Source organism: Solea senegalensis, linkage group LG10 (assembly GCF_019176455.1).
Source record: "Solea senegalensis isolate Sse05_10M linkage group LG10, IFAPA_SoseM_1, whole genome shotgun sequence".
Lineage (NCBI taxonomy): Eukaryota > Metazoa > Chordata > Actinopteri > Pleuronectiformes > Soleidae > Solea > Solea senegalensis.
This window is the reverse complement of record NC_058030.1, coordinates 22,670,958-22,683,942: the sequence shown is the minus strand read 5'-3', so window position 1 is coordinate 22,683,942 and position 12,985 is coordinate 22,670,958. Positions and strand designations below refer to the sequence as shown.

Sequence of the window (12,985 nt, the reverse complement as noted above, 5' to 3'; positions counted from 1 at the left end):
ATATCATATACTGTGGCTACTTTAGAGTACTTTTATCATTGTATGAACAGTACAAATGTATGAAAGCACTGACATTTTACTGTCATTCTTGTTTTTTATTTTTTTACATTCAGGTCCACACTTTCTTTTGGGTGACCCCTCACCATCCCCCATCAATCCAGGCTGGCTTGTCGCTTTCGCACCCCCCCCAGAGTACTTTACATCTATAATGAGATACAAATACGCATCAGCAGGACAGTGTCTACGCCACGCGTCACTGTGTGAATATTACTCACACTTATTAGCTGGATTATGTTAATCTTTACACTCTCTGCTCGCAGACAACAGACTCCCCATGATATGGGGTGGTCACGGCAGTAAGCGTGTGTTGTTGTCAGCGTGTGTGTGTGTGTGTGTGTGTGTGAGTGTACGGCTGTGTGTGTGTGTGTTAAAGTGATTGCCATGTTGTCAAACTGATCTGCATGTGAAAGAGCGGTCTAATTACATCACTTATGCAAATGAGGGAGGCACAAACGCACGCATGTACACACACACCACTGATGGCTTACTGCTGGGGTCAAGAAGATGGTGTGAGCTATATCCTCTTACCGACTAACACAGGGTGGCAACGCCACCTGTCAGAGATAGAAACACACTATAGGTCACAATGGGTGTTTTGATATACTTCTCCAGATAAATTAGAAAAAGGAGTGGAAGGGTCGACCTCACTAAAGCACTTAGACTCTTATTGGACAATGTCCGACCACATATCGTCTGATTAGGCTTTTTTTTCCAGACCGAAACATTGATAGTATCCCCGTTGGAATGATTGATTGAGTCTGACACATTTTAATTACACCCAAATTAAATGAAACGGCCGGCGGACTATAAAACATCGCTGTTTAATAACGAGCTCCTCCATTTGCCTTTTTCTCCCCCCTACCTTCATCCAATTCCATTTTGGCTGCCCGCACCAAATAACCTCTCTCCGTTTAATGATATGCAAATGAATTTTCATGAACCCCCATGATCCCATGCGATGATTAAACTGAGATGACATTAGCTGCCACACTGTTGCCACTGTCAGTGTTTCTGTCTGACTCCTTTCTTTCTCCTTATCTCTACCATCTTTCTTCGTATCCACGACAGTAGCCAACTGGTGATATTAACGGGTTCACTGTCACCATTCCCTTATGGATGTTCTTTGTGAGAGATGACATTCTGCATATCCAGTGTTATTTCAGATACATTTCTTCCGGTAATAGTAGGAAAGGGGCGTCAGAGCATGAAATGTTGGTCGTCACTCCCCATATGATGATGGTGGTACGCCAAAGACGTGCATGCTACAACAATATATATATATATATATATATATATATATAACCATTGTAACGCTGCAACATAGATGATTTTGGTAACCTTCCACATCTCTTCATTCTCCACTTCCCAGTGCTCCCCTCCTATCGTCTGGTCTCAGTCTGGATCCAGCTCCACCTCTGCTGTCGTTTATTGTACTCCATTTGCATAATGAAGCCCAAGCTTAATTAAGATCCCACTGGAGTCTGGAGCCAAGGATGAAGGAAAGAAGGACGGGAGGGAGGTGTGTGTGGGGGGGAAATCCGACGTTCCTTAGCTTATCCGCACGTGTCCAAATAGGAGGCACGATTTAAAGGGGGAGAAAAGCGTTGACGAGCGATTAAATCGCTAATTATGATCGGCTGTTAGAATTAGTGTGTGGCTGTTAATTAGCTGCAGATGAGATGCCCAGACAGTTGCCCGCCCCTGACGACTGTAGCACCCTCCCTGACTGGCAATAGCGTAACACAGCTTGACACCCTGGAGATGATGCCAACACATCCCTCCCTTCACACACACACACACACACACACACACAGCAGCAGCAGCAGCATCAGTGAGGGGATATCCCTTTAAGAACATCCCAGGTGAGCATGTTCAGGAAACAGACTCTTCATCATCCTTGTCCACGCACTCCCACTGTTCTTCGTTAAGCACAAAATTCCTCTTTTTCACTCTTCTATATCCTTTATTCATTTTGCTCATTAATCCTCTTCTTGTCTTGCTCTTCCTCTCCACAAAGGAATGGTACGATCCCTCGTCTTAATTCTCAGTAATGGGTAGCAGCATTCTTCCAGTACAGCAGCTGGCACTGAGCAGGCATGAGTTGGCATTGAGGAAATAATTTTTTTTGTCATACTCCCACTTCAGCTCCATAGCCACGGTTCCAACCAACTGCTACTATTTTGTGTCCGCAGTTACAGCTCTTTTTGTGCAGCTTCCGCTGGCGCCCGCGCCTCCCAGGTTGCGCTTGGCATGGTGCCATCGCCGTTTCTGCTCTCCCCTGAGGGATGCCAGCGCCAAAGACATGGCAAAGGCACCCCGAAATGTACTGTTCAGCTTATGGAGGTTTCTGTTTACAAATGTGTTTGTTATGTTGTCTTGGCAGTGTGCCATCTTTCTCCTCGTGCCCTTGCCGCCTCTGAAAAGATGCCATCACAGAATTGCTGGCAACCGTTGCCTTGGCACCTCTTCTTGGCTTTGTCCAAGTAAACAAACGGTGATTAGCATTAAATCCTCAGAGGTGAGTCCCCTTGTCTTCGTCTAAGACATATGTACGGCGATTCGCTTTTGTCTCGTTGGCTATGCCACGATTGCAGGCTGGCACTGTGCCCGCTGGCTGGCACGCGGAGACTGGCACGGGCAGAATGAAAAGTCGGAAGATGGAGAGAACGTAGGATTTTCCGCCAGCGATTGTCTTCCGTTCTGTAATGTTCACCTCAGTATTACGCCTTATAGTTTCCTAGTATTCATCATTTCCCTCTTCAGCGTCCATCTTTGCTTCTCATCCACCTATCTGAGTCATCCTTCTCTCTGCTGCCATCTTGCTTGCTTCTAAGCTTCCGCGGTCCTCTGGTATTTCCTATAGCTTCATTTTTCTCTGCCCGTGGTGCTGTTTGTTTTGCCCCTTTATGCCTGTGCCAGGGTGGCACTATGACAACCGTATGGAGGTCTGTTTCTCGTCCTCTTCCATTCTTATTCTCCTCGCCCCTTCGCCCATGCCCGCCCCTGTTCCAGCCCTGACTGGATGGCACTGTGCCAACCTGCCACCGCCATCGCTCTCATTTGTAGCTCATCCCTCCATCGCCCTTCCCCCTGTCTTTACATTCACATCCCTCTCTCTTCCCCTCGTTTCTTTCATCCACTTTCCGAATCATTTACCCTATATGTGTTTGTCTTCAGTGCCGCATTTGTATATGCATGCGATCTTACTCACCGACACAGAACTTTTCGTTTCTTGAATGCAAACCACAAATCATCGCTGTGTGTTGTCAATGGGCAGACTTTTCTGGGACCTGAAGGAGAGCTCAGAGAGACAGAGAAAGAGAGAAAGAGAGAGAGTGACTGCCCTGTAGGTAATTACTGCAGCACTTACTTATTCCACTGAGACATGAAGAGAAAGACGATGGAGTTTAGAGAATTGTTTTAATTAACTTTTGCCAACCCCCCCATCAGGTGTGCTCCATATTCACATCTCCTCATGCAGGATGTGCTTGTTCACACAGTCACCAGACAGCAATACCATTGATCAGATTATCAGTAAAATCGATTGTGTGCCATTAACCTCGCCCACTTCGCCAGGATGACCCTTCTCTCCCCCTTTCTTTCTTCGTTTTCCTCTTCTTTGTACAATCTCTCATGTCAAACAAAGGCTGCCAGTGGTGGAGGAGCTATTAAGCAAATACTCATTAGTACACAAAACATAATGAATATGTAAATGATGTGTGTAATTTATGCATGGGCTGAGAGACTTGTTCCCTTTAAGCCCTCCACTGTATTCACACCCTTTGCCCCTTTTTTTCCTTCAAATTTCCCGTTTTAACACCAGTTTTTCTCCTCTCTGAGACCACATCATGCCAGTGAATCCATGGCGGACTTCTTAAGGTCTCGCTGGCACCTCTTTTATTCAGCATTTTCTGCTTGCCTTTAACCACGGTTTGTAGTTTTTAATAGTCTCTCTGAGAGCCCCTCTCTTCTGTTTCGTGTCTTGCAGCTCACAGTCTGTCCTCTCCAAAAAACAAACCCTGCAGTGATGCATTAAACCAACTGCTGAGTGTTTGAACAAGGTCTTTTTTCTCTCTCCCCCCCAAGAAATGTGAATACTGAATAGTTCATCCACCAAAACCACATCAACAACTGACTGTGTTGTTTGTGCTGTGTTTTCCCTTTGTCCCCTCTGTGACTGTGTTGATCTTGATGTGTGTGGTCTGAGCTGTGTGGCAAATTGAAGCGTGTCCTGATAGATGGCGAGCAGCCTTGCTCCTGTCTAGGATAAACACCTATAATACTCTGGCTCCTTTGGCAATCACCATAGCAACAAACCATGGCACCCACGTGAGTTGCATAATAAGATGTTCCCCAAGACCACAGTGCATGAAGTGGCGACAAACGAGACACCTGCAGCGGTGAATGTGAATCAGAAAACAACCGTTCAAATGTCAAACTTGAACTCTGACTCATTCCCATTCGATCGGTTATATTTATCTATAGGCTTGGCATCACATAACACACACTCGCACCGTCTCTCTTTTCCTTCAGACCTTAACAGGTGCTGATGAGCTGCAGTCGATGATTGTAATGAGCTATCGATCACCGTGGGAAAACAGAGGGACAGAGAGGGGTGAGGGAGGAAGGGGGGAACCAGAGGATACACACACACCAACAGAAGGAGGTGGACTGCCAGGGAGAAAAAAAACTTCAGATGAACTAAATGGAGACAAGCCACCCAAGACAGAGTATCAATACCTGCTTTAATCAAGTCCTCATCACCTATTGTTCAGCTTTAGAATAGAATGTATGGGACAGTGCTTTCTTTCCTCTAGAGCAGCTTCTGGAGCGGCTAATCAGCCCAGGATGACCATGCACACATGCCTATCATGACTGCGTCCAGATGCCGGTGAATGGCACTGACGCAGTATCTCTATTTTTTCTCTTCTTTTTGTGCTGTGTGCATGTGGAGTGGAGGCAGACGGCTTTAGGGAAGGGGGAGGTGCGTTCTTACGTGTGTGTGTGTGTGTGTGTGTCGTGTGTGTTGGCTGGCGTTTCAGATAATGAAATGCAGCAGGGGAACAAAGAGCTGGGGGCCCCTATTCTCTGTGCTGCAGCTTCATTTTCACTCCCGTCAGTCTATGATTCTTCCATACTCTCTTTCTTGTGTATGTGTATGTGTGTGTGTGTGCGTGTGTGTGTTTATATTTGTATGTGCATCTTGTTGTGTGTGTGTGTGTGTGTGTGTGTGTGTGTACATCCCCCTCCTCCTCCTGTTAGTATTCTGCATGGCAGATCCCCCTAATGTAATAACTGTGTCTGCATGTCTAATTTACAGCAGGAGAGAGTAAATAGCCTATGGTTAATTACAGTATATGTGTGAGTGTCTGTGTGTGTGTGTGTGTGTGTGCGTGCATTTGTCTGCACGTGCGTGGGTGTGTCAGAATGATTTATGAGTTGCAAATAGCTACACCAGTGGCCCGTTTCTCCTCACTTAGTTTTTAATCTGTCTTTCCATTAATTTTCCTGGAGACGTTATTATGGTTTTATAACACTGTGCGCGAGGACGCGCATGTGAGTGCACGCACATGATAATGAGACAGAGGTGTGGACATTTTGTGAAGATGGAGGTTACATGGTCACCTGAGCTGCTCTTTGCCGCTGCTTATTCTTGAAGCCGATTCTCTACTCAGTTTCGCTTCCTTGCATCCACCTTTTTCCTCCCCTCTTCCTGCGCTTCCTTCACTCTCTTCATTGAGAGCCCCAACGAACACAGATCTTTATTGACAGTACACGGTGGAACATGGAAACAGCAGGTCAATCCGTTTAGCCCAAGGGCCGATACACCAATTCACCAATTTGTCAGTGTTAGTTTGAGAGAGAAAAGCAGCTAATCTCTCCTCTCTGCTCTCTATTGATCACACACTTAGACTCCACTTCTCTGTCTAAACACTATTGATTCTCCCTCTCTCTCTCTCAATCTCTCCCTCTCTCTCTCCCATATACCACTCCTTTCAACACATCTCCCCTTCATACACACTCAACTTCTCACATCAGCGGCCTGAATTATTATCATATGTGTACATAAAGCCAATTTTAATCACATTATAGATGAGTAAGTCTTGAACTTATAGATTTCTGTATAGGTTGAGCTTGTCTGCCATTCAAAACAGCTAGTTTGACCCACAAGAGTCACAAATATTGTCAACCAGTCAACCAGCTGTTTTTCATCCTTACATGACAGAGGAGCATTTCAAAAAACAACATGTCCATCAAGATGAAGGTTATGTGAACGTGACTACTGGAATTTTAAGGGTAAAAAGGTTTTACATTAAGTAAAATTGGACTAATAGATTGGATTTTGCTTTTAGGGACACCTGTCATTAAATATTTTAGCAAAAGCAAAGAGGGTGATGAACCAGAAGTAAAGAGAATAAAATGTATCCTACAGCATTTATCAAATATATATTTAAAATAAATAAAATTTTCCACCTTAAAATCGAATTATTTAAATCCCAACAAATGCTTTTTGAAAATAGCAGCAAAGCAGCGATGAAATTCATCATAGTCCCTTCACAGTGTAGCTGTTATTCATTAGACATGCACGCCCCCTACAGTTGTCATCTACACATTACAACCTCTGAAATTGCAGGTTACAAAACAGACACACACGTGGCTTGTGTAACCTCAAAATCAGCTGTTTTCGTAACTGGTGCAGTGTGTTTGTGTGTGTGTGTGTGTGTGTGAGACCGGTGAATTGTTATCTTCACCTTTCACTTCGCGAGGATGCCTCCGTCAGCGGCGGGAGCAGAGGAGCGCAGAGCCTATGTGAGAAAGCTGCTGAGGGAAGTGCTGGTGGGTCGAGAGGATCCAGAAGGCTTCTTCGCGATGTGCGTGTCCGTCCTGGGACACCAGGACACCCGCTCCCACTTCCTGACCCTCATCCAGCCTCTGACCACGGCTAACAGCACCCTGCACTCCGGCCTCACCTCCATCTACCAGGATTACTTCTCTAAGGTCAGAGAATACGTATTTGTACTAACAGAGCTCTTATAATACTTGAATTAATGGACAAGAAAGGCAGTCAAAGAGAAGACCGTGTGTATTTAAAACTATTTTTTAAACATAAAATTAAAAGGTCTGCATCACATTATGTTTATATTTTGATAGTAAAACGACAAGATAATTATGCAGGATCTGGTATTTTGGTGTATAATAATAGGCGGAATATGGACATTCTGACAGGTTAACCTAAATAATAAGTCTAAGGTGGGAATCCAAGTCATTAGAACATACTATTACCGTTCTGAGTAAAAAAAAAAAGACACAATAAATAATAATAAATACATTTAGAGATATTGGAAAAAGTAAAATAAAAACTATTAGTATTAAGCAGTTTGCTATTCGAAGTGTATTTGTAAACAGTTCTCGGTCTCACGTTATTTTTGATCAGTACCTAAATAACAGTCATTTTAGACGAATATTGACTGACAGTTACTTAACTTTGAATGTTTAAATCTAAGCCTCCGTAAGATATGATGCCTCATGGTCTTTTTAAAGTTCGTGAAGCTAACGTGTTAGCTAACAGGTATGTAAGGCGTATGTAACTTACGTCTATTTTAGCAGAAATAGTACACAGAGGACATCCTTGTGACGCTCTTCCTAGTTATGTGTTACATTTAAGTACCTATCAGCCCAAATTTGAGCCCCTAATTAATTTTATTCGTTCCCCGTGAGAAATATCAGCAGAGTTCTGACCCCTCACTGTGGCAATTTTAACTCCTGTTATGTTAGCAGTTTTAGCTCATGTCTTGACCTGAGCTACCAGCATCCGCCCCACGGGTTGTTAGGCTAACGAGCTAATGTGCTAAAGTTAAACGCCTTTTCATTTTATTCCTACACTAATACGTTGTGTGACAATTAAAGAGTTAACACAATTAAGGGCTTTGTAATAAAATAAGAAAAGAGTAAGTTATTGTACGTACACAAGTTAATGGATAACAAATAACTCACATTCCAACAAACTCTAAATATATTGTCATCATCAATATCCTTACATTTATGCTTAAAAACTGCATTTCAAAAACTTTAAATACATCTGCACACTCAGGTGTTTTCATCTATCTTAATTGATCAAATTTCAGCTCTACACAAGAACTTTATAGGGGAATGTGAACTCACTAAAGTCACACTGTGAGAAATAGTGACAGCTAACGGTGAGACTGTAGATTTGATCAAACAAGAGGCTCCTCTGCTCAGATCTTGCTTTTCCAAGTATGTCATGGAACTACTTAGGCCACATACCAGAAAGGATGTCCTTCCTCATTTGTGTAGTAAACTTTGCAGCACACACTCCGGCTTGTTTACCTGTTAGGGCTGTTTTCGAAACATGACAGCGGTCTCCATAAAGCAAGGCTTCTGCCATGAGTACATGTTAAAGGCTTGTTCTAAGTCTATGAAAAACAAATAATTATTTTAAAGTGTATAGAAATAGAAACATATACGTAGTTTATTAAGTTTCCATCAATCAATCCTCCTAAATGTAGCATACTTCACCTTAAAATAATTGAAAACTGTTGTGAAACTTTGTTAAGTGCACGTAGGGCCTTGAACATAACATAACATGAATAACTAAATACTAATTAAAGCTATATGTTTTAATTTTCTTTAACAACATTATTTTTTGTCAACAATGCAAAGTCATTCTACATATTTTTTCCCATTGTTTTTACGCTATAACTATTTCTGCACGTTAGTCGTACTAATAATGAATTGTTCTGATTTCATTGTAGACCGAAGATGAAGAACTGGAACTGGCGTTGGCTCTTTCTGTGCTGGAGATGAAAGATGACCAGCTGCCCACCCCAGTCCAGGAGCCTGGAGACGGCCAGACTGACAGCAGATCGGTTCAGCTGACCTCAGTAGGTCAGCCTCAGGGAAGCAGACACACACAGCTAACAGATAGAAGTGGCGGGAGAAAAAAGGGAGCCTGGGGCATGGCATGCCCACTGAAAAACCCCCAAGAGACTGAGCTCCAGAAAAACACACAGACACTGGCAGCGTGTCAGACTGTGTGCGTCGCCTCACCATGTGCCTCACTTTCTAAACAAGAGACAGATTTGGAAGGTGATGAAAGGACTGAAGAGGGAGATTCGATTCAGTCAGGGAAAACAAAACGATCTAGAAACAGACGGAAGCGGCGTCAAGCAGTCGGACAGCAGGTCGTAGGTTTGCCCTGCTCGCCATCAGCAGCAGCACCAGTCCTGCTCTGGTGTAGGAGGGATTTGCGATTGTGTGATAATCCTGCTCTCATTGGCTCTCTGGAGGTTGGGGCGCCAGTCATTCCAGTTTTCATCTGGAGCCCTGAAGAAGAGGAGGGACCTGGGATAACTGTGGCCATGGGGGGAGCTTGTAAGTATGCTTCTTCACAGCTCTGTCATACCTTTCATCAAATGTAACTTTTTTATGCAAACACACTGTGTATTCTCTTCTATCTACAGGTAAATATTGGCTTCATCAAGCTTTGTCTCATTTCCGATCATCTCTGGAGGGCATTGGCAGCCATCTTGTCTTCCTGAAAGCAGACGGAGCGGGGAGTGGGTTGGGATCATCTCTGCAGTCCCTTAAAGAGCTGGTAAAAGAGACTGGTGCGAGAACAGTGATGGCTAATGCGCTGTATGAGCCCTGGCTGAAGGAGAGGGATGATGAAGTGGTGTCGGCTCTGCAGAAAGGTGGCGTTCAATGTAGAATGTTCCACTCTTACTGTCTCAGAGACCCGTACTCTGTCAGCACTGAGGGTGTGGGACTCAGAGGTTAGTCACAAATGTGAACATGCTGCGCTGAGCTTATATGCTAGATTGTGAAATTGCCAGTTTCGGTGAACGTGTTTGCTTTCTTATGTGACGCAGGAATAGGTTCAGTGTCTCACTTCATGAGCTGCTGCAGACAGAACCCAACATCTGCACTAGGGGCTCCTTTGGACCCTCCCGGATCTCTCCCAACACCTGCCACCTGGCCTCAGGGTGTCTCATTGGACACTCTGGAGCTGGCTCGCATGCCCCGCAGGAAGGACGGCTCAACGGTCAGTAAAACGACAGGAGCAGTCCTCTTTGGCCACACTGAAGTCCAGAATTCAATTCATATGTTCGTCTTTGCATTCAGATTGACTGGGCAGCTAACATTCGGAATTCCTGGGATTTCAGTGAAGAAGGCGCACATGCCCGGTTAGAAGCTTTTCTCCAGGATGGTGAGATATGTTTCAGCAGACTCACTACTCCTTTGTACAAATGTTTATCTCATATTTACATCCATTTGTCTTAGGTGTATACAGGTATGAGAAAGAGTCGGGCAGAGCAGATGAACCCAACACTAGCTGTGTGTCTCCCTACCTACACTTTGGTCAGCTCAGCCCACGCTGGCTACTGTGGGACGCCAAAGGGGCCCGCTGTCGTCCCCCAAAGTTTCAACGGAAACTGGCCTGGAGAGATTTGGCCTATTGGCAGCTAACACTGTTTCCTGACCTCCCATGGGAATCCCTCAGACCTCCATACAAGGTCGGTTTATGGTTCAGCTACCCTTCATTTTCTTTGTTAGATAATAAAAGCATTTGTCGAATAATGAAAAGCAATGTTTCTTACCAAGGAAATTTACTGGTAATTACAGGCTTTACGGTGGAGCACTGACCGTCGCCATCTGAAGGCCTGGCAGCGTGGTCGAACAGGATACCCTCTGGTGGATGCGGCCATGAGGCAGCTATGGCTGACGGGCTGGATGAACAACTACATGAGACACGTAGTGGCATCTTTTCTCATAGCTTATCTCCATCTGCCCTGGCAAGAAGGATACCGCTGGTTCCAGGTGAGACCTGCATACATAAACGCTGTTGAGTAGTGGTACGGTTAGGTTCAGTTTGGTATTTTATGATCTAAAGATATTGGTATAGTATAAAAAGAGTGTAACGTTAGATTTTTCTACACGATAAATCTCATAAATGTTCTCCTATTCTGGCTGTTCAGGGTGATATGGCTTGGATTCCTCAGTAAATAAGGTGTAAATGTGAAGTGATACAACTGTGGAATCATTTTATACCAGAAAACAGGGTGAATAAGAAGATTTTACTTTGGAATAAATCACACAATTCTCGATGGACTTAAGAGATGGAAGCTGATTTAGAGGATGTTGACTTACATTATTTACAGCAGTGTTTTTGGAGGGACAGCTCAGGTTGAACATAAAGTAAGAGAGGCAATGTGGAGATGGTTTGGTCACGTGCAGAGGAGGGAGAGAGAGAGACTATCTTGGACAATGGATGTTGAAGATGGAGCTGTCGGACAGGAGGAAAACAGGAAGACCACAGAGAAGCTTCATGGATGTTGTGAAGGAGGACAGTTGGTGTAACAGAAGAGGACAAGATGGAGGCAGATGATCCACTGTGGCGACCCCTAAAGGGAGAAGCCAAAAGAAGTACTAGAAATTGTCAGAATAGAACATTGGCAGGCTAAACTGTGTTGTGCTGGTTTGATGTCAGTGGCGATATGTGACCATGTGACCCACACACTGGGGAAAAACGCACGTAAACAGACACAAAACACACTTCAGAGTGTAGTAGGTGCTTCACACTGAATGAATCTGACATTTCCTTGTGTGCAGGACACCCTCGTGGATGCAGATGTTGCCATAGATGCTATGATGTGGCAGAACGGTGGCATGTGTGGTCTGGACCACTGGAACTTTGTCATGCACCCCGTAGATGCAGCCATGACCTGCGACCCCTGTGGCAACTACGTCAGGAAATGGTGTCCCGAACTTGCAGATTTGCCCGACGAGCTCATTCACAAGCCATGGAAGTGTCCCGTGTCCATGCTTCGACGCGCAGGTGAGAAATCTGCCTGCATGCTCAACTGCTGCCACCTGTGTGGAAATTAAACATTGTGATTTCTAACATTGCTCACTTGTTCAGGTGTCGTAATCGGCCAGACGTATCCCGAGAGAGTGATTAGTGACCTGGAGGAGCAAAGGAGTCGGTCTCTGAAAGATGTAGCTGTGGTGCGCAAAAGGTTCGGGCAGTACGTGGACAAACGCACAGGCTGTGACTTGGTGCCTCTGCCTCCTCGCCTGGTCACAGAGGCCCTTGGTCCGTCACACGGGAACGGTGGCATCGTGGCAGAAGGGAAGCAGTTCCTGTTGCCCGTCATCACTCGCATGGAATTCAAACATCAGCTGGCAGATCCAGACTCGGACGCAGCCTCAAATCCGTACAACGCCGTCCTGAAGGGGTACGTGAGCCGTAAAAGGGACGAGACCATTGCCTTCCTTAACGAGAGGGACTTCACCGCCAGTGTGTTGCACGAGGGGGCACAGAGAAGAGAGAGGCTGGAGAGCGACCAGCGCAGAATGGAGGGACTTCCCCGGCCTCCTGCACCTCCCAGCAGAGCCAGACGAACTCCAAAAGCCAAAGACAAGTTCTCCGTCGTACCTGGAGGGGCAGTTACTTCACTCACATGAGGAACATCGGAAAGCAATCAAGTCATGAAGTTTACAGGTTGAAAGAAACCAGACAGTTCACAGCCTTAATGTTAGAGAAATAGACTTTGAACACTATGCTATTATACTATGTTCAAAGCAATGTACTGAATATTTGAGTCTATGTTTTTAATCAATGAAGTTTGAAGTGTTTTTATACAGAACTACTCACAAATGCGTTGTAACATGTGGCTGTAAATGTATTTAAAATGTCCTCAGGAGATTGTTTTTTTAAGTTATTTTATTTAAAGTTATTGTCAGGGTGTTTGTCAAAAGTTATTCAGCCAAATCATAAGCAATGCAAACAGTAAAAAGGCAAACAGCACATAATATGCTCTGAGATAACATCACAGCTTACATCTGAGTGATGTGCTGCATTCTTATAAACTTGAAAAATAATAAACAAATAAAAACAAGACTA

The 12,985-nt window shown here is 44.6% G+C and overlaps 1 protein-coding gene and 1 long non-coding RNA gene across 2 annotated transcripts in view; one reads left to right on the top strand and one right to left on the bottom strand.

Annotated features, from left to right (window-relative positions):
* LOC122775756 overlaps positions 1-6,878 on the bottom strand; it is a 17,133-nt gene extending 10,255 nt beyond the window's left edge. Inside the window, exons 1-2 of the long non-coding RNA XR_006361138.1 lie at positions 6,813-6,878; positions 3,272-3,350 (exon numbers count right to left, since the gene is read on the bottom strand). This is a non-coding gene — a long non-coding RNA (uncharacterized LOC122775756). The remainder of the gene's footprint in view (positions 1-3,271; positions 3,351-6,812) is intronic.
* si:ch1073-390k14.1 (deoxyribodipyrimidine photo-lyase) lies at positions 5,341-12,985 on the top strand. Its single transcript, XM_044035883.1, has 9 exons — positions 5,341-7,059; positions 8,835-9,453; positions 9,543-9,854; positions 9,951-10,123; positions 10,204-10,288; positions 10,363-10,595; positions 10,705-10,899; positions 11,692-11,917; positions 12,002-12,985. Exons 1-9 carry the CDS (start codon positions 6,829-6,831, stop codon positions 12,544-12,546), a joined length of 2,619 nt encoding a protein of 872 aa, XP_043891818.1. The 5' UTR covers positions 5,341-6,828; the 3' UTR covers positions 12,547-12,985.